Genomic DNA, 23,965 nt, shown 5'->3' with positions numbered 1-23,965 from the left:
CATAGAATTTATGAGAATCCAAAACTTTTAAAAGGAACAATTTAACAGGACACAAAAACCTATCCACGAACACATGGATCTACTTGAGTGTCCGACGTCAGAAAAATTATATACGTCACATAAATTTGTCGTTCAATGTGCATACAAACAATTTTAAAATTTACATAGGCAAAATTATAAAAATGATAGGTCACCGTGCATTTTCTCAAGCTACAGGTTGTGACAAAATGACAAATTTTGTATGGATTATACAAGAAAAAACAACATTTTGTGAATAGAAACTAAACAAAATGATAGAATTGTAAAATAAATTAGGAAGAGATTGCTTTCATACCATGCTTTGAGAATATCAAAAGAAAAGATAGGGTCACCGTACGTTTTTTCCGGCTAAAAGACAAAATAGGAAAATTTCATGAAGAGTCCTTCAGAAAATGCACTGTTTTAGAGTTACCTCCCCTTAAATTGCAAATTTGAAAATATTAAAAAAAAAAACCAAAAATAATCTACACTTGTAAAAATATTAATATTTATATGTTATATTCTTATAAATTGGTTCTTTGAAATGAAAATTCACATTAAAAATCTGCATTCCTACATCAAATTTTGCTAACTTGATAGAAAATTTGGACCTTAAATTTCTCTGTTTTTTACAATCCAAGATGGCGAAAGACACCCATACTACCTTAACCTATTTTTAATTTACTTTACATTATGTTTGAAAATTACATTGTAATTATTCTGCTCATTTTGGCAAATAAAATATTTGTTGTGTGTTTGTTTGTTCGTATGTATACGTACATGTATCTTGTTGAAATAACACCACCCTGTATTAGTGCAGTTCTTCCTTAACATTTTACCCCCTAAAAAAATGCAACATTAATTTCTAATTAGCATTTATATATATCTACTTAGTTTTAGTGTGCTGTTATTAAGAATGCATAAGCCTTTTTTTTGGTTTTTTGATGCTTTAACTGTTGTTTTGTTATTTTTCAATTTGTAACTTTAAGAAATTTCACAGTTATCGTTCTTAAAAACTGTTAACAAGGTAAAATCATTTTCTTAAGTGGGGTCATTTTCGAGGACTATATATTTAAGCTTTCAGCTTTTTTAGGACACTTCACCAGTTTACAATAAATCTATTCACAAGAACTTTATTTACCAAATCGATTTTAAATTTGATAAAATCCACAGGCCAACACCAATTAATCATAGGAAACATCGGGTACATTAGATCATTATTTAAAGTACCTGTATGTTTGTGTAATATAGTGTATTTAGTGGACACACCGATTGCCGGACCATTATAAAGGTAAGATTTCTGTTTTTGATTTAAAGCATGCTTTCTAGTTTTATTTTATCATGGTAAGCATGCAGTTATTACAACTATTTCTTATCTAATCAGTAAAAAAGGGGGGTGCGCTGACTGACTGAAAAAGGGGGAGGCGGCACTCCAGTCATACTTCAGTGATTCCCTATATAATCAACATAATTTTCACCATTGTGGCATCTTATGCTACATTTATATAAAGTAGAATCCAAATAAATACTAATATTTATTATACAACTCAAACGATCGAACTACATTTACAGAATGAATAATTTATAATGAACCCGTGTGTGGTCGAAATGATAGATACATAGAAACTGTCACAGTATCAAATATCAGCGGATGTAACTGTTGATATTAATGGAACTACACCAACGAGAGAGCGATCCAGCCCCCACCCCCCTGAATTCGCCTATGCTAACCGATGACCACATTAGTGTACACATACTTGAACAGTCGAAGGGCAGATCTAGTCATTTTCAAAAGGGGGGTCCGAACCCAGGATAAAAGGGGGTCCAACCGGCCATTAAATGCATTGATCGTCTAAAAACGGGGGGTTCAAACCCCCGGAACCCTCCCCTGGATCCGCTACTGAAGTCTGTTTGACTTTCGAGTGATGGGTGACTTTGGTTCGTCTTGGGGAAAATATACGAAAGAAAGTACCTTTACCCACAGAGTATGGTATTGGATTGGTAGGGGTGGAGAGTTCTTCATTTTTGTTTTGTTTTGTTTTTTGTTTTTCCATACATGTATATTATTTGCTCATTCTAATATGACGTGCTTTTTTCGCTTAGTGAATAAACCCATGCTCTAAATCCAATAAAAATTGTTTGCACATGCGTATATTGACTATTGCAGAATAATGAATTTCATCAAATTGGCATGCATTTAATATATTACGGAATTTTAAACACTTCCAAACTCTTAAATCATGTAAATGTTGTAACTAATTCATTAATTATAACTGGAATGTGTTGCAGTTCGAAATTGACATTTTTTACCTAGATACGACAACCGTTCATGCTGGCTGTTCAAAACTCTTCCAGTCTGAAATAGTTATCAAAGATACCAGGATTATTATTTAGTACGCTAAACGCGTCTACATAAGACTCATCAGTGACGCTCAAATCAAAATATCTATAGAGCCATACAAGTACAAAGTTGAAGAGCATTGAGGATCCAAAATTCCCCAAAAATGTGCCAAATACGGCTAAGGTTTACTAAGTTTATATTTAGGTTTTTTTTCGATGGTACCAATTCAATATTTGACACTATAATGTATGGGGAAACTTTGGATTCAGAATATTTGTTCATTCTAATCATCTTTTTTTATTCAAATTGTGAAAAATCCATGCCCCCCCCCCTTTTTAAAAAAAAAATCAAATGGTCGTTCCCTAACTGCTAGAAAAGTTGTCCGAAAATTTGAGTTCGGTTCTACGTAATCAACATTTAAATGACATATAGTTTACAAGTGTGAACAAATCTTATGTACAGGTAACTTAAGTTCAACCAGACTCAAGCTGGCAGCCACTTTTATCGGCCAATCAAGATAGCAGCCACTTTTTTCCAGCAGCCAATTTTGACGATATGTCTAAAAACCAAAAAAATGCATAAGACTCAAACGTTCCAAAAATCGCTAAATCTTAGTTAAATATAATTCAACAGCGGAATTCGACAATTTCGCGGCTTGTACGGAATTTAAAAGCATTTCATTACGTTTTAAATATGTATGTGAAGTGAGCTGCTAGTTTGTTATTTGATATTCGATAATCAATATCCGACGGTTGCTAGCAGTCGGTTCAATATTAAAATTCAGTATGATTTTCATAGTTAACAGGAATGAAAAATTACGCCGCAAATAGTTTTATGACCCCTTCAAGCTGTCGTAAATTCTCGTTGTCCTCGAATATAAACCCTTATATAAATTGCATATTTGTCTTTATGTAATCTAGATTTTAATCAATAAAACGACATCAAATATCCATCAAAGATTTAATTTAATATATTATATATAAAACTAAAACTAAAGCCGGCCACTCTTAAAACATTCAGAAATATAAATAGAAATATCTATGGAAAGCCAAAAAAAGAATAAATATCTAGTGAAAACCTACAAGAGACTGCCCAGATGACAGTGAGACCCCTGGTGTTTCCAGGGGGTGTTTCAATATCCCAAAATGCAACGATATTATAAACTCTGTAAAATATAAAATTGTGTGTACACATAAACGTGACTAAAAGGATCTTGGGTTATGGGTATTGAAAAATACGTAAATGGGAAACTTTGAACCTCTGTGGTGGCCAGACGGACCCGGATCCCAGAAAAATATTTAAGTGGGGAATAGCTTGGGTCAATACCTTTAAAATGAGCTAGGTCCGGTTCGGAACTTTGCCGTAGGGATATACCGAAGAGTACCGAATGTGTGATTGATATGAAAAATATGTAAATGGGCAACTTTGAACTTCTGTGGTGGCCAGACGGGCCCGGATCCCAGAAAAATATTTAAGTGGGGAATAGCCTGGGTCAATACCTTTGAAATGAGCTAGGTCCGGTTTTGAACTTTGCCGTAGGTATATGCCGCAAAGTACCGATTGTGTGGTTCAATTGAAAAGTACGTTAAAACACAACTTTGAATCCTTTCGATGGTCGATATGCCATGATTCCAAAAAAATATTTAAGCAAGGAGTAGTCCAGATCAATTCCAATGAAATGAGCTAGGTCTGGTTCGGAACATTGCCGTAGAAATATGCCGAGAAGTACCGAATGTGTTGTTAATCTGGGAAGTTTGCTGAGATGCTACTTTAAACTTCAGGGTTAATATTCAACGTTACATTCTGACTGCTGTTAATTTACACTAAGTTCTGTAAGTTTATTGCATCAATAATAGATATTAAAAAATACCTAAATTGACAAAATCCCGAGAAAAACTGATGTCATACCTAGCTGATAAAAAAGTCATATTTTCATAGAACCCTTTCAAGACAATTTACAATTGATTTCTTTTTTTTTTGTAAAGAATATATAAGTGTATGTTGAGTTACAGAAATAAACACAATTTTTAAGAAAAATGATGCATTAGATTGGATATGACAGCGAGTACTTTCCAGACTGTTTGAATACCAAGTCAAAAAGGCACAATCATTTAAAAAAATACAATTCGGAACATTTCGATATTTGCTGGAATATGTATAAGAAGAACTTTTCAAAAACCACCTTGAGTTGGGTAGACTAGTCACATTTTGCATGAAAATAATATAAAGGAAACAAATATTTTCCGGAGTAGGTATTCACCAGAAAATTATTCCCAACGTCTCATAAGGGCTAGTGATGCCCTACAGGTTATAAGTTTACTATTTAAAACGGGGACCCGCTTGGCAAAGGATTTTGTGTTAAAAGGATAAAGTAGAAAACCAAAGGAAGTGCTGGTAAAGCTTATTGGAGTCATAACGCATCATGTGTGAACCCGTACAGAAGTTTTTCATAAAAATGAATTTATACTACAAGCAAAAAAACCGTGGTATACCTTATACATCTAAATTAAGGAAATACGACTTCAAAAAGACATAGAAAAGACATCTGTTATTAACGTGAAAGATGGTAGAAAATTACTACAGTGACCATTAAACCGTTTTTAGGCAAGTCAAAGTGCTTTGCATACATTTGATTAGTAAAATGTCAGAAGCACAAAAGTGAAGAAGGCATCGAAGGTACAGCAGATGCTTCCAGTAGAGTTGGCAAAACCCAACCCCGCAACAGATGAAAGTTGTTCCATTTTTTAGGTCAACTGAAGTTATTTTTACTGAATCAACCAACTAAGACACTAAATTAACGTTAAAAGTTATGAAAGTATAGCATATTGCATGCGTGATTGAAGGGGGTGACCGTTAAGACATATATTGTAGAATTACACCTTCATATGGATAAATTGTACCCCTGAAGGGTAAATCTTACATTCGCCTTTCAGTAAAACTAGCACAAAAGAATGCCATTATTAACGTGAGCTGTGTTATCAAAAGTACACATAAAGAGGTGAATTAGAAAAGTACACATAAAGTGCGCCAATATAAAAAAAAAAACGTGAAAATGAATTGAACCAGAAGGGTTTAGTTTCCCCCTTGTGTTTGAAACACATTGACCAATTTTAAAGGCTAAATACTAGAACTAGCTTTTTCATTAACGTGTTTGGGTATGATGGTGTTGAAATAAACAACAACGAGAAAAAAAATTGAAGAACCCAAGAAAAATTTCAAAGATAATCGGAAAGGACAGAACCAACGCAGACATGTAACTAAACAACAATACTGCTAGATAAAAAAAATTATCACATTTGTTCAGAGCCCAAGTGTTATCTACAATGTTAAAGTTTTTTTGTCGAAAGTGTAAAAAGCACTGTTTGAGAGAAGACAATTTAGACGAAAATTCATAGTATTGGGATTAGAGGGCTGGAGTGAAAATCAAGATACCTGAAGAAGATACCTTTATAAGATATACAACTGTAAACGTAAAATGCGATTTCCTTATGTAAATTATGCTGACGTTTAATGTTACTTATAACATATAGACACATGCCAACCTGACAAGTCAAAAGCTTACAGGAATGCTCACCAACAAAATACACCTTCATGTTTTTACTACCGCGTCAGGTATGATGTTGGAAAATACAAAGAAACAAAAGTGTACCCAGGAGGTGACATGGTTATATATATGTGCAATTGGATGATATATTTGAAAACTAGTGTCATTTGTTTAAAAGCTTACAGGCCTTGACGTATTTCATTATTACACGTCATCAGGGATAGGTTACGATTCGGCGTTAAATATAAGCAAAGTTAGATCACAATTGTTACAAGACCCAGACATGTTACTTCTGTTTGAATAAGCAGCACGAGAGGGGACTGTGCTCAAATAAGCCATTGACATTGGGTGGCCAACAACAAATACATCAGTGAATGCGACCCTCCACAACCTTCCCAATGATTTTTTTTGAATACTTAACTAGTAGTACTAACTTTGAGTATGTGTTGGCCATGTCAGAACCGTAGCCAACAAGGGTTTTGAATTGGTGGACGACTTTGAAGTCATTGACATGTGGAAAGAGGAGGATGAGGTTGGGTACATAACTGAAGGGGATTTGGTTACTCAGTCGACCTTTACGATAAGCTTAACGATTTATCGTTTTTACATGAAAACAGAAATGAACATGTTTCATAAGTTGGTATACCGTATTCAAATCCGACAAAGGTGTAAAGGATGTTCTTTATAATAGAAATTTGAAACAGAGTTCTTCCAATGGGTTGGTATTAACAAAAGTGTATCATGTGTTTAAATTTAAACAATCATGTAGGCTTGAAATTTGCATTTACCTGAATATTAACCTTATAACCATAACTACCACTCGCACCGTGTCTGAAAAAAACCCATTTTTTTCAAACTGATGAACAAAGTTTGGAAATACCATGGTAAACATACTTAAACGGATGAATATAAAGTAAGTGACTACCGAAAAAAAAATCGTACACATGAAGAAAACTGAACTCAAATTTGACAAGCATGTGTATTTAGGAGCATGCATATTAGACATTTCAAAGATTTTAATGTACGACATTCATTATGAAACCTTCGGAGACGAAGTTCGACTATTGTTTACCGACACTGATAATTTAGTCTATTAAATTCAAACTGACGACTTTCTAAAGACATGGTATCTCAAATTCAAAACAAGTTTGACACACTTAACTATTGTACGGACAACCGATCGTTGAATTCCAAACAACGTCAGCAAATAGTGATTGGCGTGTTTGAAGATACATTTGATGGTCAACTGATTGCTGAGTTTGTAGGGCTTCGTGCAAGATGTTTTAATATCGAATTAATGATGGTTAAAACACAAGTAAAGCTTTAGGAAAAACCAAACAGGTCAATCGAAAGATAATTCCGTGAAACGATTACCAGGCGTGTTGTATGACCTATCAAAGTTGTCATAGAAAAATGAACGTCATTCGCAGTTACCTTTAAAACGTGGTGACTTAAGAAACTAACATACAAGATGACATACGTTACATTTTAAAAGATGGAATCAGAACAATGGCAATTGGACATTTTCAACTTGAAAACGAATACCTTAGAGACGTGTGGTGATAGAAGTAACAATGCCTGGATTAATCAAACCTCTTAAATATTGTTATATAAGAAACAACAAAATTTATCATATGTTAAAATAATATGAATGATATTGAAAGATGATTGCAATTTTACACCCGTTTGGAGGCTCGAAAACTTAAAATAAGTGTTACGTGTACACAAAATTCTACTTCCAAACAAGCCACCCTCAACGGGAAATTGGAAAGAACAGTTAAAACTTTTCATATTTGACAAGTTTGTTAATGCGGGTTACCCTACGTTCCAAACCTTTTAATCCTACCGTTAGGGGACATGTAACCCATTGGACGACAACTAGCAAATAAAGTTGAGAATGAAAATGGGGAATGTGTCAAAGAGACAACAACCCGACTATAAAACTTCCTTCCCTCCCTACGTAATGGTAAACTTCTTGAAATCAAGATCTGCTACAACAAATGACAGACACATTTGGATTCTATGGAAATTGAGAAATACATTACAATCCCAGTGTAACCCATTGGAGACGGCTATAAAACGAATAGAGAAAGATTTTATAACAACCATTAAAGAACTTGAGAAAAAGGTAAATGACTTTAAGACCACTCTGCAACAAAAACTTCAGGTACATAAGATTAAAAACTTGACACATAAAAACATTGATGCACTCTTGGAACGTCCATTGTCAATGGAAGTTTAAGAGCAAAACAAGGAAGATCTAGAGAGTCTGATGATGTGTGATTTATTGAAACATGCGGGTGTGAGATCAAAAACCCTAGGTGGTTCTTCACCTGGTAAAGATATAACCCAGATGTTTAAGCCTTCACCATATTGCTCGCATAGGGAAAGTAGCCTGTATGATCTTGTGCAAATTGCCAAAGACTATACTTCCTGCTAAAAGGTTGTTACTGCAAATCTGATTGTTATATACAAGAATTAAAGGACTTAGGGTACATTTTCCATTGAAGAAAGATCTATTTCAAACCACCCTTGGCTCGTTTTTCTGAAGTTAAGGTTCATAAAAGGACCCTTTTACGTAGACTTTATTAAAATCCATGGTACGATACGTTTGAGTTTGAGTGTTCTATACGTGGGACAAAGTTAAGACCTCTTCGGCCCACCTAGGGATGTATTCCTTTTTAAACACGCTTTTCTTTAAAGTATTTCAAACTGTATCGACTACTTTAAATTAACCCTGTTTCAATGGAAAAAGATTACCATAAAAGTTACGTACACTTTGTGTTCGGGTTCAGTTTAACTAGCATTAAAAGAAGTCATCTTAATGAATCTATGTTTGGAGGTGTTGTATTGATGAACGAGATTATTCAACACATCGATGTTAGTACGCGTAGAATAAGCCAAAAGTATTTAAAAAAGAAAGTTTTCATTGTTCTCATCCAACATTGTTTTTTTCGTCATTCTCGGTAGAGTACAGTTCAATGTTGTGTTTTTGACGAAACTCTTCTGCCTCTTTGCTGCAAAATTCAGCACCTTTATCTGTTCATAGCTTTGAAACAACCCATGATGGTGTGATGAACGCTTGCAATGCATCTTTGACCGTAAAACATTTCTTGTTATGAGGGACCAATGTTTCCCCATGAAATACTGTCCTTACCAACATAACATTAAGTACTTCACGGGATATCACTACGGAAAATTTTCTATCAAGACCCATCCGACCCGGTCTATTACCTGCTTCAATATTTTTTCTGGGATCCGTGCCTGTCTTGCCACCAAGGAGGTTTACAGTTGTCCATATTCAGCGTATTTTGCATTATCGTTTTAATGAATGGGTGTTTTTATAACGGCCTTGTTATATGTCAAAGGTCTGTATTAATGGTCGAGGATGTCTATAATGAACCGAGGCTCAATTACCACACATTCGGTACTCCTCGGCATATCTCTATGGCAAGTTCCGAACTGGACCTAGCTCATTTCAAAGGTATCGACACAGGCTTAACGCCACTTAAATATTTTTTTGGGATCCGGGCCCGTCTGGCCACCACAGAGGTTCAAAGTTGCCCATTTACGTATTTTTCATATCAACTACACATTCGGTACTCTTCGGCATATCCCTACGGCAAAGTTCCGAACCGGACCTAGCTCATTTTAGAGGTATTAACCCAAGCTATTCCCCACTTAGATATTTTTCTGGGATCCGGGCCCGTCTGGCCACCACAGAGGTTCAAAGTTGCCCATTTACGTATTTTTCATATCAACTACACATTCGGTACTCTTCGGCATATACCTACGGCAAAGTTCCGAACCGGACCTAGCTCATTTTAAAGATATTAACCCAAGCTATTCCCCACTTAAATATTTTTCTGGGATCCGGACCCATAATCCAAGATCCCTTTAGTCACGTTTATCTCTACACCCAATTTTATATACTACAGAGTCTATAATATCGTTACATTTGGAGTATTGAAACATCAGGGGTCTAGCTGTCATCTGAGCGGTCTCCCGTAGGTTTTTACAATATGTTTATTCTTTTTTTGGCTTTCCATAGATATTTCTTTTTATATTTTGGAATGTTTTTAGAGTGGCCGGCTTTAATTGTAGTTTTATATGTTATATATTAAATTAAATCTTTTTTGAATCTTTGGTGTCGTTTTATTGATAAAAATCTTTATTACATAAAGACAAATATGCAACTTATATAAGGGTTTATATTCGAGGACAACGAGAATTTACGACAGCTTGAAGGGGTCATAAAACTATTCGGGCGTAATGTTTCACTCCTGTTAACTATGAAATCATACTTTTTAATAATTTTGAACTAAAATTTGATATTGAACCGACTTTTTGCAACCGGTTGTATATTGAATATCGAATATCAAATAACAAACCGGCAGCTTACTTCACATACATATTTAAAACGTAATGAAATGCTTTTAAAATCAGTACAAGCCGCGAATTGTCGAATTCCGCTGTTCAACTATATTAAACTAAGATTAAGCGATTTTTGGAACGTTTGAGTCTCGTGCAGTTTTTTGGTTTTTAGAACATATCGTCATAATTGGCTGCTGGAAAATAGTGGCTGCTACCTTGATTGGCCGATAAAAGTGGCTGCCAGCTTGAGTCTGGTAACTTAACAAGGTGTCTAGATGTGAACAAATTTAATGTGAAACTAGTGTGCATTACATTAAACCCTATACAAGCTACGACTCGTCTTATACGGTTAAATTTATACTTGAAAACTATAACTTGTACAAATCTTCAACATACTTGCCAAGTTCAAGAACACGCACCAACCTCGTCCTTTATTGCATTGCATTATCTGCGATTCCAGATTGTTTTTGTCTGTTCATATACCTATTAAATACGTCATATCATTTTTTCAGATTGAATGTACATCATGTCATTGATACTGTTCGTCATCTGTTCTTTCGTCACAGTTGTCTTTTCCAACAACAATCAAATAAATACCGTAATGGTCGAAACTCCATCAGGACTAATCAAAGGTATTCAGAACATATTTTCAGAGAATGGAGTTCAAGTTAACGAGTTTCGCGGAATAAGGTATGGAAAGGCTCCTATTGGTCCTTTCCGTTTTCGGAAACCGACACCGGTTGAAAAATGGACAGATACGTTTGATGCTACTAAATTTGGTGCTGCTTGTGCGCAGCTGCAATTGGATTTTTTACCGGGATATAAAAAACTTGACATGTCTGAAGATTGCCTTTTCCTGAATGTTTATGTTCCAAAAGTATTGAATCCATATAGAAAATTATCTGTTATGGTTTGGATCCATGGTGGTGGACTCTCAATGGGGCATGCTCATGATTATGATGGTGGACGTATTGCAACAGAAGGTGATGTTATAGTAGTGACTATTAACTACAGATTAGGAATTTTTGGGTTTTTCGCATTAAATCATCCAGCTGCGAGGGGAAATTATGGTGTTTGGGATCAGAAACTTGCTTTACAATGGGTACATGATAATATCGCTGCGTTTGGTGGTGACCCTGAATCGGTTACAATTTTTGGAGAGTCTGCAGGCGGATGGAGTGTGAATGTACAAGCAATGATACCTTCAAACAAAGGACTGTTCCAGAGAGCTATATCTCAAAGTGGTGCGTTTGACTTTGGAAGGACATTTACGTTGAAGCCGAAAATGCTGAGAAAATATGCCGAGGACTATGCAAACAAAACAGGATGTTCATTAGACGACTTATATAAATTTACACATTGCTTAAGGGAAGTTTCAGTTGATGAGCTTATAGATATGACAAACCCAATAAAGACAAATCCAGTTGACAGAATACCACTGGAAACAACCAGTTCGGGGGTTGTTGATGGCGAACTTTTTACTGACAATCCGTTTAGACTGTTAAGCGACAAAACCTCAGATGTAGCAAAGTTTTTCAAATCTATTGATTTCATGGCTGGAACAACATCTAATGAAGGATCTTTGCTGTACATGGTTGCCCCACCGACTTTTCAAGATCATTTTGGATTTAATATGACCGAGGGAATACCATCTAAAGTTGCATGTGTTGGCATCATAGCACCATTTGTAGAATTGTATTTAAACAATAATCCTGCATTAAAAAAAAAATTATGTGATTTTTACACAGTCGATGGTTCTGTTGCCGAACAAGGATTGAGGGTGTCAGAATTCTTTGGAGATTTATTAATAACATATCCCGTTGTAAGAATGTTGGAATATCATTCGTCATTAGGGGGTGAAACGTGGCAGTACAGATTTTCCAAGACATCTCCATCTCCCATTGGTGGACCTCCGCCATCTTGGTTCAAAGGGTCAGGTCATGCTGACGAGCTCATATTCATGTTTTCCAGCAATCCTTTTACAAGCCCTGATACTTCTCTATCGGAAGATGAAAAAGAGCTATCGAAGCATATGATCAACTATTGGACTTCATTTGCGAAATCTAGGCAAGTTTACTATTTTTAGTATTAACTATTCGATATATTTTCATTCACTTGACAACTAATTGTTGACAAATTATTTTCGAAACTCATTTGAAATGTCGGTTAGGCAGGGTTCACCTGACCTTGTCTAAGTTGACCTGATTTTTTTTATAGTCCAGTTAACAACGTTGAGCTTTTCAATGCCTTGTTCACACTAACATTGAATTCGAATCAAATACGAATCGAATTCGCTTATCGCGTTCACACACTGTTCTTTTTTTGAGTCGAATTGATTCAAATCGGCTAAATCGCATTATCAGATTCGCATTAGAAATGCGTTCTTGTTAATATCAATTTGATTTTAAAGTTAAATTCATTTGGACAGTAAAGCAAATTTGACGCATTCGAATTAGAATTTACGTTTGGAAATAGGTCAATTATATTCCTGAATTATATATGGACTGTAACTTATAAGATGTACATGTCTGTCTAATGTTCATTGGTCGACGTCAACTTCCGTGTTAAAGAAGTTATAGGCCCATTTGCTTGGCCGCAGTATACTAGTATATGTATTTCTTCATCAAATTGGGGATCAGAATATTTTTTAAGAAAAACCCATATCTCCTTTTAAATGGTCATTGCAGTAAAAGAAGATTGATTTCTAGGATATGTCCTTTTATAGGGTATATCATACCTTGACCTCATTTTAAATGGGTCATTGGACATCAGTGATTTGAAATTAAGTTTTGCTTCTAAGAATTAATGTATTTCAGGAATCCCAATGAAGGAGGAGAGCCAGTAAAATGGAAGCAATTCACACTTAAAGACAGAGATTACGTGAACCTTGATGTCCCCATCAGGGCGGATACCTTTATGGCATCAGATAGTGTGCAATTCTGGACAGAGCTGTATGAGAGTTATGAATTTGAGGCGTCTGGTGGACTAAATGAACACGACGAATTATAATATTATACTTATATAAATGATCAATCCAATTAAAATATTCATCTCTGATTACGTAATGCTACATATGATATATTTTTTTAGGTATAACGTAATCAGAGATCAATATTTTAATTAAAAAACACAACCGAACAAAATCACACAAAGCACAATTTCAAATAAGAAAAATAACAGATATCATAACAGATTAATAAAAGATAGAAAACAAATGACAAATATTTATTTTACAACATAAATCACACAAAGCACAATTCAATAGAACATACACTTATTAAGAAGGGATATAGTTACCATACTGTTGTCAGGTCATTAAAGATTGCATATTTTGGCGTTAATATTGATCACTTATAGGGTCTTTGCATCGGAACTAAACACAATTATTCAAAAAAACAGTTGTTGACACGGGTTATGTTCTTCTCATATATGTTATGATGGTATGATACTAAACCCCTAACGGAAAGGATTGTGCCTGATATTCACATGATGAAATCATAATCTTTCAATCAGTTTAATTGAAGTCTTGAGCTGGCATGTCAGTTAATTGCTAGTAGTCTGATGTTGTTTATGTATTATTGTCATTTTATTTATTTTGTTGTTTATATCTTCTGACATCAGACTCGTTATGCGTTTACTTTTCTACATTGGCTAGAGGAATAGGGGGAGGGTTGAGATCTCATAAACATGTGTTAACCCCGCCGCATTTTTGCGCCTGTCACAAGTCAGGAGCCTCTGGCCTTTGATAGTCTTGTATTTATTTTAATTTTAGTTTCTTGTGTACAATTTGGAAATAAGTATGGCGTTCATTATCACTGAACTAGCATATATTTATTAAAGGGTCAGCTGAAGGACGCCTCCGGGTGCGGGAATTTCACGCTACATTGAAGATCTGTTGGTGACTTTCTGCTGTTGTTTTTTCTATGGTCGGGTTGTTGTCTCTTTGACACATTCCCCATTTCCATTCTCAATTTTATTATTCAAAGCTCCGAATTGTATACGACATTAAATCACAAATTCTCGCTTGAAATGTTTTACATTGTCTTATCGGGGCCTTTTATAGCTGACTAAATGCGGTACGGGCTTTGCTCATTGCTGAAGGCCGTACGGTGACTTATAATTGTTAATGTTTGTGTCATTTTGGTCTTTTGTGGATAGTTGTCTCATTGACAATCATACCACATCTACTTTTTTTTTTTTTTTTTTATAAAAACCAGTTACACAGAAAAATTTTGAATATTTATGCGATTAAAATTTATTATTATTATCGCCTTTGATTTTTCCGTATATCTTGTTCATCCGTTTTATCCGGTACGCTTCCGTTAGGTGTCCGTTTTATTCGTTACTCGTCCGTTGGATATACGTTCGACATCAATTCTGTCCGGAACGTGTCCGTTTCTCGTACGTTGCATATCCGTTGTGTGTCCGTTATGCATCCGTTACACGTGACTGTCGTTCGTTTTATTTGGTCAGTACATCAACGGACTCCCAACGGATAACAATTTTGTCAACGGACAACTTTTATTTTCATCCGTTAGGCGTCCGTTCGTGCTACCCGGTAAGGTGTGACCGAGGCTTTATTCACAATGCAAGAATTCCTCACGATTTGGCATCTTTTTAAGTAATATATTATAGTATCAAGAACTGTCTTTCAAAAATGAGTGCAATATATCATATTATTGAACCTACAACATTCACAATTCATCACGGTGTCCTTCGTCTGCACTCGCTGATTCAAGATTGGACGCTGGTAGTTGGTTTGACCAGAGGTCCAATATTTCAGGTTTGTAGTTACTTTTTTGTGTTATCTCATCGTCTAAATCCAAATAGATTTTGTTTTCCATATCGAATTGTTTCCATGGAACTGACCCATCACCAGCATAAGGCACGCTGAAATGACATGAAATAAAGAAAGTGACCGGACAGTTTATGGATGTGAATGAAAAAATAGAATTGTTACTTGATGATCTTGGCTAGTTATAGAAAATGTTGTGTTGCTTTTAACTTTTCGTAAAGCTTTCTCTCTCGGAAACTTGATAGTAATTTACTAAATATCACAATCAAATATTGACTATAAGAGGCAAGCAGAAAGTACTTTAAAAGCAGGGTCATTGCTATGAGAGAAAAAAACATGGCTGATTTTACCCAGGAATTGATTTCTAGGTCCATTTCATTTAAATTTGTAACGACTACCCGACGACTGGTCACATTGTAATAGAAAATATCTTAAACAAAACAAACAGACAATATATACACATTGGGGACGAATAGTTAAAGGATCTAAATTATAAAAATGACTTGCCTACAGTTAATGGTAAGAATTGCGCTTACTAAGAATGTTAATGCGCACGGATTTTTTTATTACTAGTACTCCACAACAAATGTATATACGATTTATAAAATATGACTGGCGTGGCATATTATTTTGTAAAATACAGCATTGCTAATATTAATATACTAACCCAGTCTTAGCAAAAGATGTCCAATAACTTATCATTTTCTTTCCAAATTCTTCATCTCTATCATTCATTATCTCTTTTTCATCCAGTGACAGAAACTGAGATACATTAAAAAGGTAAATCACTTCATCACCATGCCCGACACCTTTGAACCATGACGGAGGAGGCCCGCCGAAGGGTTTTGGACTTAATTTTGATACCACATATTGATATGTATTACCTCCAGAGTGATGTTCTAACATTTTCATGATAGGATAGTAAAATGTAATGTCAGCCCAGGAATCGGTTGCTTTTAAAGATTGATCTGCGATAGACTCTGCGGAGTAATATTTACACAGTATGTCCTTGACGTTTGAGTTGTTAGCATACCACAATTCAACGAAGGGTGACAGTATTCCGTTACAAACTGCTTTATATGGAAAACCTTCAGTAACATTAAAAGCATAGTGTTCTTGGAAGCTTGGTGGTATCATCATATATAGTAAGGATCCTTCGTTAGAGACAGCCCCCGCCATTAAATCTAGAGAACGGAAAAACTGGGACACATCTGATGATTTGTCTTCCAGACTTTTAATAGGATGTTCGAGAAACAATTCATAATCTACGACCGGCATACCAGTGGATTCAAACATGAGCTTGTCCGCTGGTGTTGAGGCAAAAGGTTCGGTCAATTTCAGGATTTCATCAGCTGTTTTCTGTCGTAAGCAATCAACGAATATTTGCTTTTCATCGAATGGACAGGAAGATTTTTCAGCTATTTCTGCTGCAAATTTTTCAATAGAGGAGTTTGTCACAACAACAGTTCTAGATACAACACCACTCTGTGAAATAACTCTCTGAAAAAGTCCTTTATTTGAAGGTATAAGTGATTGAAATGATGCACTATATCCCCCCGCGGATTCACCAAATACTGTAACAGACTCAGGATTACCTCCAAATGATGCAATATTATCATGTACCCATTGGAGTGCCATCTTTTGATCCCACAAACCATAGTTACCTCTTGCCGAAGAATCACCCACAGCAAAAAAGCCAAATCCTCCAAGTCTATAGTTTATTGTTACAACAATCACATTTCCGTCCATTGCAAGTTTTCCGCCATCGTAGAGGTGTCCATGACCGACCATAAATCCGCCACCGTGTATCCATACCATTACTGACAAACGTTCGTGTAAATTTCTTGGAACGTAGACATTCAATACCAAACAATCTTCAGACATGTCTGGTTTACTTATTTCAGGCATAAAATCGATACCCGGCTGCATACAGATTGCTCCGAATTTCGTTCCGTCATGAAATTCTTTTCGTTTTTCAAGGGGTTCTGTTTTTTTGAATCTCAACGAACCAATCGGTGGTTTGGCGAAGGGTATGCCCCTGAATTCATATAAAGGTTCTCCTGTTTTGTGATAGTTCAATTTTAGTCCTTTGATTGGTCCAGACGGTGTTTTTATATTCGTTGTGTCAGCACTAATTTGAACAACTAGAAAAGCAAAATTCAACCACCCGAACGTTGATTTCATTATGGTATTAGTTGAACGTCCTGTAAAGAAAAATATTGATTTAAAAATGATGCAAAACCGAAAATATTAAGTTAAATATGTATGAAGCTGTATTGGGCAAATCAATACAATTTCTTATACATGTTAGTGAGATAAGGAGAGTTAAAATAATCTGACTGTTTGAATATTCAACACATTCCTTTTATTTGTTTCAGTCACACTGTAACCTTTTATACCGTTTTAAAATGCTACGTTTCAACTACGTTTTGAATAAAAATGTCCCGTTATTTTGAAAGCTGGGTTTACTACTAGGTTAGTGCCTCGTTCTTGTCACGTTTTGCTACGAACTCGTACGTGTAGACCCACGTTTCCAACACGCATTGATACGTTTCGATACGTAGTAAGCACGTTTTGTTACCTTCCGCTATGCTTTGATACGTATTTACTAAGTTTCTATTTTTTTTCTATTTTTGCTACGTTTGTTGTTGAATTTTCAAAACATACGGGACAGGTCCCGTTTTAAAGAAAGGATCACCACGTTTCGATACGTTTCGTTACGTATATCCCCGTTTCGCTTCGCTTTCAAACCGTAGTAAGACGTAGCTCTTGAAACGTGACAGCTGTGATTGCTATACGCGGACTATGACATTAAGTAGTTATATTTATCTTGTATGATTATGTTTAATACTATTTACAAATAGGAGAGCAGTTTCAATTTAAAAAGAAACTATCTTTAAGCCTTTTCCAACAATTTTGTGCAGTCTATTTGATGTTGTGGCGTTTACCCACTAACCACTAGCCCATGTTAGCAAGAGAGTTGAGGAGTCACAAACATGTTTAACTCCGCCAAAATACTTATGTAAAATTGGGAATGTGTCAAAGAGACAACAACCCGAGCAGAAAATAACAGTAGGCCACCAGTGTACCTGATACATAAATACCATACATTTCTCTGTGGTTTTCTCGTCTAGTTTGGGGTTCGCTCATTGACCTATGTATCCGCACATACATGCCATTAGGTCTCTAGTGAATCCACGTTTCGTTGGCAATCTTTTTTTTATATTGATGTTTTTTCAAAAGTTTTTGGAAAAATGAAGACAGTTTTTTTCAAATCTGCTTTAATGTATTCGTAAGGTGTGCTAATATAAGTATGTATATGGATGTGTAAGTGTAAGCGGTATTATTTTTTTTTTTAAACAAATACGACTAGACACTTGTCTGCAATACTACAATATAAACAACAGAAAATCTTGTTTGCAACAACAGGTCCCAAACACGCACCGGTAGGATTTGATTTGATATGGAAAAAATATATTAAAATATGTCCTTTTTATGCCAATCACTAAAGAAAGTGAATTAATGAAAATGAGTTATCTTTTATCAGCCAGTATAGTTTAATTCTGTCAAAATAAACTTTTTCATACTATTAAATCCTACCAAAAAGCCTGAATTGCCGATCAATCTAACTGCTAATGAAAGATCCCATCAGTGAGCTACTACTTAATATTTTTAAATATTATTACGCTGTGCGTATTAATCCTGCAATGATATTCTTAGCTACTGGCGGGGTTTGTCATAAAAATCTACTTATTATACATAACTTATTTATAATATCAATAGATGTGCGCAGTTATAATGGCTACACTAATATTCACTGAAGTGTTGCCACATAAAAAGTAATTTTCTTCTGTTTATGAGCACTAGATTCCACAGGCGCTTGTCTCAGATCCCCCTATATAACATTAATAGTAAGGGTATATTGCCGGAAAAAAACAGAGACAAGTACCTGTGTAAGAAAGAAAAATATAAAAATAGCACTCATTACTGTAAAAATAAATTATGTATGAAAAGCAGAAGTGTATGTTCATATTATATACATAGTTTTTAAACTCGTTTGTTAATATTGAAATTCAAATATATTTTCATTATTATCCGTGTTTGATCAAACTTGAATTTGTGTTAAAACATTATCACTATAATGTACTTGAAAGCAGTATTTACCTTGACTATGTCGTTTAGTGTGTCAGATGAAGTATAGGGTACTGGCAAAATGGCTGTCGCTATCCTAAAAGATGCCAATATGGGATAGCGACCACAACTAACAGTAAACCCTCATCTGACCTACTAAACGAGTCCATTTAGTTGAAATTAAAAAAATTTGCATGCATGGAGAAACAAACTAACCTTGTGTAAATCGTTAAAGATGTGCAAAATAACAGAAAACAGGATCTATTACAGTGTACAATCGATTTTTTATTTTTGTTTATTATTTATTATACACGGAGTTCTGAAAACTGAACCCTATGTAATCAAAATGGACTTATATAGCCATTAAGTTATAACTTTATTTAAAGTCAGTTATAATAATCGGCCAAAAAATGTGTCACAAAATGATAGTATTATATATTAATGATTTAACCATATTTTATACATACAGTTCAAATTAAGTCAGAATTATATATTACTGTATATAATACGATTGGAATGAAGAAAAATTTATTCCGAACAAAGGATCACCAAACATCATAGCAATGGACATGACAATAAAGTAAAAAATAAAGATTTAGGCAAATAAATGATATACAAATTAAAACAAAAAAACAAAAAACAACCACAATTCTGTGTGCATTCGGTTTATTCATTGAATGCCAATATCCTTTGATCTTCCAAATTTCTTGATAGAGTGATCTAAATACAGCACATAAGTAATATAGGGCACTATATGGATGAGAAATATAAAATTTCACATATATTATATACAACTCGTCTAAACATCAACTCAACAATGTTAGATCTGTAAATATATATATATATATTTCAAAAGTCACAAAACATTATATTTACAAAGTCACAAAATCATAAAGGAAATTCGTATTTTTAAATGTTTGTGTAATTCTTTTAAATTGGGTACATGTAAACAAAGAGAATAACAATCATAGAAGTAAAGAGTAAATGAACTTCGAGGAAAATTCAAAAAGCCAAAATCAAAAGCACAAACTCATCAAACGAATGGATGACAACTGTCATATTCCTGCCTTGATACATGCATTTTCCTATGTAGAAAATGGTGGATTAAACCTGGTGTTATAGCTAGCTAACCGTCTCACTTGTATGACAGTCGTATACAATGCCATTATATTGACAACGGTGTGTGAACACATACATTTTTAATTAATCAACATTGATCTATGTTCATAGTAACATATTCCACGTCAGAGTTATCTATCTTTTATCAGTCACTATTTTGAATATTATAAAGTTTAAACATTATGGAAAAAGTAAATCCTTTATAGTCCCTAGTGTGGACAGAGTATAACTACAGCAAATTTTTTCATACACTTTCCCAGTTAAATTCTTTATATTATATGCATGAAAAATTATGTAAAGGGATGAAATTACACGTAAAAAATATTGGGTACTGAACCTTTATGTTTAGTAGTGATTATGTTCAGTTAAAAAAAGTTAAAAAAAAAAGTGTGTTTGAAGCTGTCAAAATGAATTTCAAACCCCCTCAACATCGAATTGTACTGTATTGGGGGTTCTAAATTGCTTTCTTGCAATATATTGCAATGTCTAATGTGTGACGTCATTCAGTAAGTAAGGAGTATTGTAGGTTAGAAATGTGCGACGTTATTCGGCATGTAAGGAATGTATAATGTCATTCAGTATACAAGAAATAATGGGTATGTTTGATATCTAAATAATGTTCTTAAGTTTTTATTTGGAGACTTGTTATTGACTGTCCCTTTTGTATCTTTCGTCCCTCTTTTGTTATCAATTAGAGATGTTGACATGCAGTAAAATGTTTCTGTGTTAAAGCGAAAACAGGATTATGTGGTATAGGCAGTGTTTAAAACAACTGAAGGAACTAAAGAAAGATCGGTTGGTTAATTGCATCACATTAGTTGTGAGCAGACAGCACAAAGTATTTCGATAATACAGTACAAATTTTGTAAAAACAAATAACATCAATATCCCCCCTTTTTTGCACAGATGGATATAGAGACAGATTCACACTGCTCAAAGTTGTTTACATACAAACCCATGCACACAATGAAAATGTAAGCACATCGATCGGGGAAAATCCTTTGAGAACTTGCCTATAGACAGATGGCCCAGAAGCCACAAAAACTGGTTTACACTGGATTTATTTTTTACACCACTGGAATGAGTGATACAGTAACCTGCTTTTACTATAATGTAGCACTTAAACAGTCGGTGAGGTTTGATGGTATAGATACTGAACGATGAAATCTGAACCCTTGCAATCCATTCCGCCTCCGGGGCAACCTCAGTGGCAACCCATTCAACCTCCAGTGCATTTGAATCAACCTCAGGGACAAATCATGCAAATTCCAGGGCAACCAATTCAACCTATAGTGCATACAAATAGACCTAGACATCAGTAAAAAGACCTTATCTTTTAACTTACCTGTGTTTGAGTATGCTGTCTGCAATCGCCATGATCTGTATCCCATGTTGTGAGTTTTTGGAATTGGTTGACTATTTGATTCCCTTCACATTGTTTTCAGTTTTCTGAAATTAAGTATGGTTCCTACACTGGTCATATAATACTGGTTTTGTTGAATTTGTTTGTAATCAAATGAGTTGTATTTAAAAAAAAAGTTTTCATTCAAATTTTCACTTTTAAAAAAAAAAATGTATTTTGAAAACAATAGTGTTCACTGAAAATGCCATTCCAAAGTTTCTGTAGAAGTTATCATTCAGGTCAATGTTCATTTTTGTTTTACATTTCATATTTTATTATTGGAATTTAGTGCTGATTTCATATGAAAATATATATTACAAGTTTTAGATACCATATTATTGTTTGTTAAAAATTTACATTATTTTTATTGACTGAAAATAAAATTTGCTTCATTAATTTCAGAGGTTGTTTTTCAGGTTTATAATCACCCCATAATTGATATTTTACATTTTTTGTTTGTATAAAGAGGTGTTTGCTAATGTAAAGTTTACCTGCTGAGTCAATTACCTACTTTTGATAACACAGATTTTCTAACCTGCTGTTTTGTTGTTAGTGGCATATGCCGAAACGGTGGTCGCTGTAACATGTATAATCTTTCAAAGAGAAAGCATCAAAATATAATTCTCATTTACTTCCCTTGAAAATGAACTTTTATTACAACAGGCGCCATCAGAATTGGAAATCTTGGGAAAACTTGAACGTTTCTTTGTCCTCACGAACATTTGTTTATTCTAAATCAGTTAGTGTTTACTGCAAAAATGACCAAAACAAAATCCCGAGGAAAAGGTTGAAATTTGAAAGGTTCAATTTCCAGATACCTGTTCTAACATGTTGTATATTTGACCTTAATAAATAAAGGCAACAGTCGTATACCGCTGTTCAAAACTCATAAATCCATGGACAAAAAACAAACTGGGGATAACAAACTAAAACTGAGGGAAACGCATTAAATATAAGAGGAGAACAACGACACAACATTAAATTGTTTAACACACAGAAACGGACTAAAATAGTCTTCCACAGTCATTGATCAGAACATTTTGGAAAGTAATGCATCCCATTGGTCTTCCGCAGTCATGGATCAGAACATTATGGAAAGTAATGCATCCCAGACAAAATGTTAACTTTTATTCAATATTTTTTATGTCGTGTCACATTTAATGCATTATCTATGGACTTTACTACAGCATTCTGAATTCTCTCTAAATAGTTCCTTTGGTTAAAGTTCAAATACAGTCTATATGAAGTAGCTTGTACTATGTGAAATCTTCTTATGTCCGGTATGACTGATGCTTGATACCTGTACACTCTCTGACATACCAGTCGTTGTCTTGTACCTCAAAAGACTCACTGATTGCAATGAGTGTCATTTCAGGGAAAGGCACATGAAAGAAGTCAATGTATTCAACAGAAATATAACAAAAACTCAATAAGTAGTCGCTTCTGGGTAAAGAAAGCTATTGCCGTTTTTTTAAAGTATTTTTGTACCCTTCTGTTTTAAAATATACAAATATACACGTCTAAAAAATAATTTTCCAACATTGTCATACTTTTTTGTTGGCGACAATTGATATTATTTTCGGTTGGAATTGTTTCACATTTTGCTCATTGTTGAAGTACGTTGATCTATAATTGCTTAAATTTATGTAGCTTCTTATTATACATTAAAGCATTTTACTAAAGGACAAATACAATTATAATTTAATATTAACGTCTTACTATATTGTTTACCCCAGGAATAGATTAGGCAGCAACCATTTGATTTTCTATGAGAGCTATGGGAAAAACAATTTGATTTTTTAGCATTACATATAGTGGCAGCTGAGGGTGAAACAAACATTTTTTTTCTCAGGGTCAAATACAAATTATTTTTTCTCCCAAAACTGGAAACAAACTTTTTCTCCAAAACAATCCATAGCCACCCCCCCCCCCCCCGAAAATCAAATGGATGCTGCCTTACCGAACTGTATTTGGCAAACCCTTTCGGAATTTTGGTTCTCAAATGCTCTTTAACTTTGTACTGTTGATGAATCTGTTGCAGACGAAACGCACGCCTGTCGTACACTATTTTAATCCTGACGAGTTCATCTATAATAAAAAAGTGATTGTTATATATGTTTAAACTTTTCATTTGATCCCTAGCAGGGTTTCTATTTTTTATCGCGTGCTTTTTTATACATATTTTACATATTAGTAGTCGTGGTACATATAACTGATATTATTTATATTTAGAGATGTAAC

At 34.5% G+C, this 23,965-nt stretch overlaps 2 protein-coding genes across 2 annotated transcripts; one reads left to right on the top strand and one right to left on the bottom strand.

Moving 5' to 3' along the window:
* Window positions 1–1,041: 1,041 nt before the first annotated feature.
* Window positions 1,042–13,609, top strand: LOC134720830 (fatty acyl-CoA hydrolase precursor, medium chain-like). Its single transcript, XM_063583374.1, has 3 exons — window positions 1,042–1,309; window positions 10,790–12,344; window positions 13,094–13,609. Exons 2-3 carry the CDS (start codon window positions 10,795–10,797, stop codon window positions 13,284–13,286), a joined length of 1,743 nt encoding a protein of 580 aa, XP_063439444.1. The 5' UTR covers window positions 1,042–1,309; window positions 10,790–10,794; the 3' UTR covers window positions 13,287–13,609.
* LOC134720831 (acylcarnitine hydrolase-like) lies at window positions 13,488–19,340 on the bottom strand. Its single transcript, XM_063583375.1, has 3 exons — window positions 19,237–19,340; window positions 15,740–17,276; window positions 13,488–15,167 (listed from the first exon to the last, which is right to left on the bottom strand). The coding sequence occupies exons 2-3, from the start codon at window positions 17,254–17,256 to the stop codon at window positions 14,972–14,974; spliced, it is 1,713 nt and encodes a 570-aa protein (XP_063439445.1). The 5' UTR covers window positions 17,257–17,276; window positions 19,237–19,340; the 3' UTR covers window positions 13,488–14,971.
* Between the last annotated feature and the right edge of the window lie 4,625 nt (window positions 19,341–23,965).

This window comes from Mytilus trossulus, chromosome 6 (genome assembly GCF_036588685.1).
Source record: "Mytilus trossulus isolate FHL-02 chromosome 6, PNRI_Mtr1.1.1.hap1, whole genome shotgun sequence".
Taxonomy (NCBI): domain Eukaryota; kingdom Metazoa; phylum Mollusca; class Bivalvia; order Mytilida; family Mytilidae; genus Mytilus; species Mytilus trossulus.
Note: the sequence above shows the minus strand (reverse complement) of the source record. Positions and strands in the feature narration are given on the sequence as shown.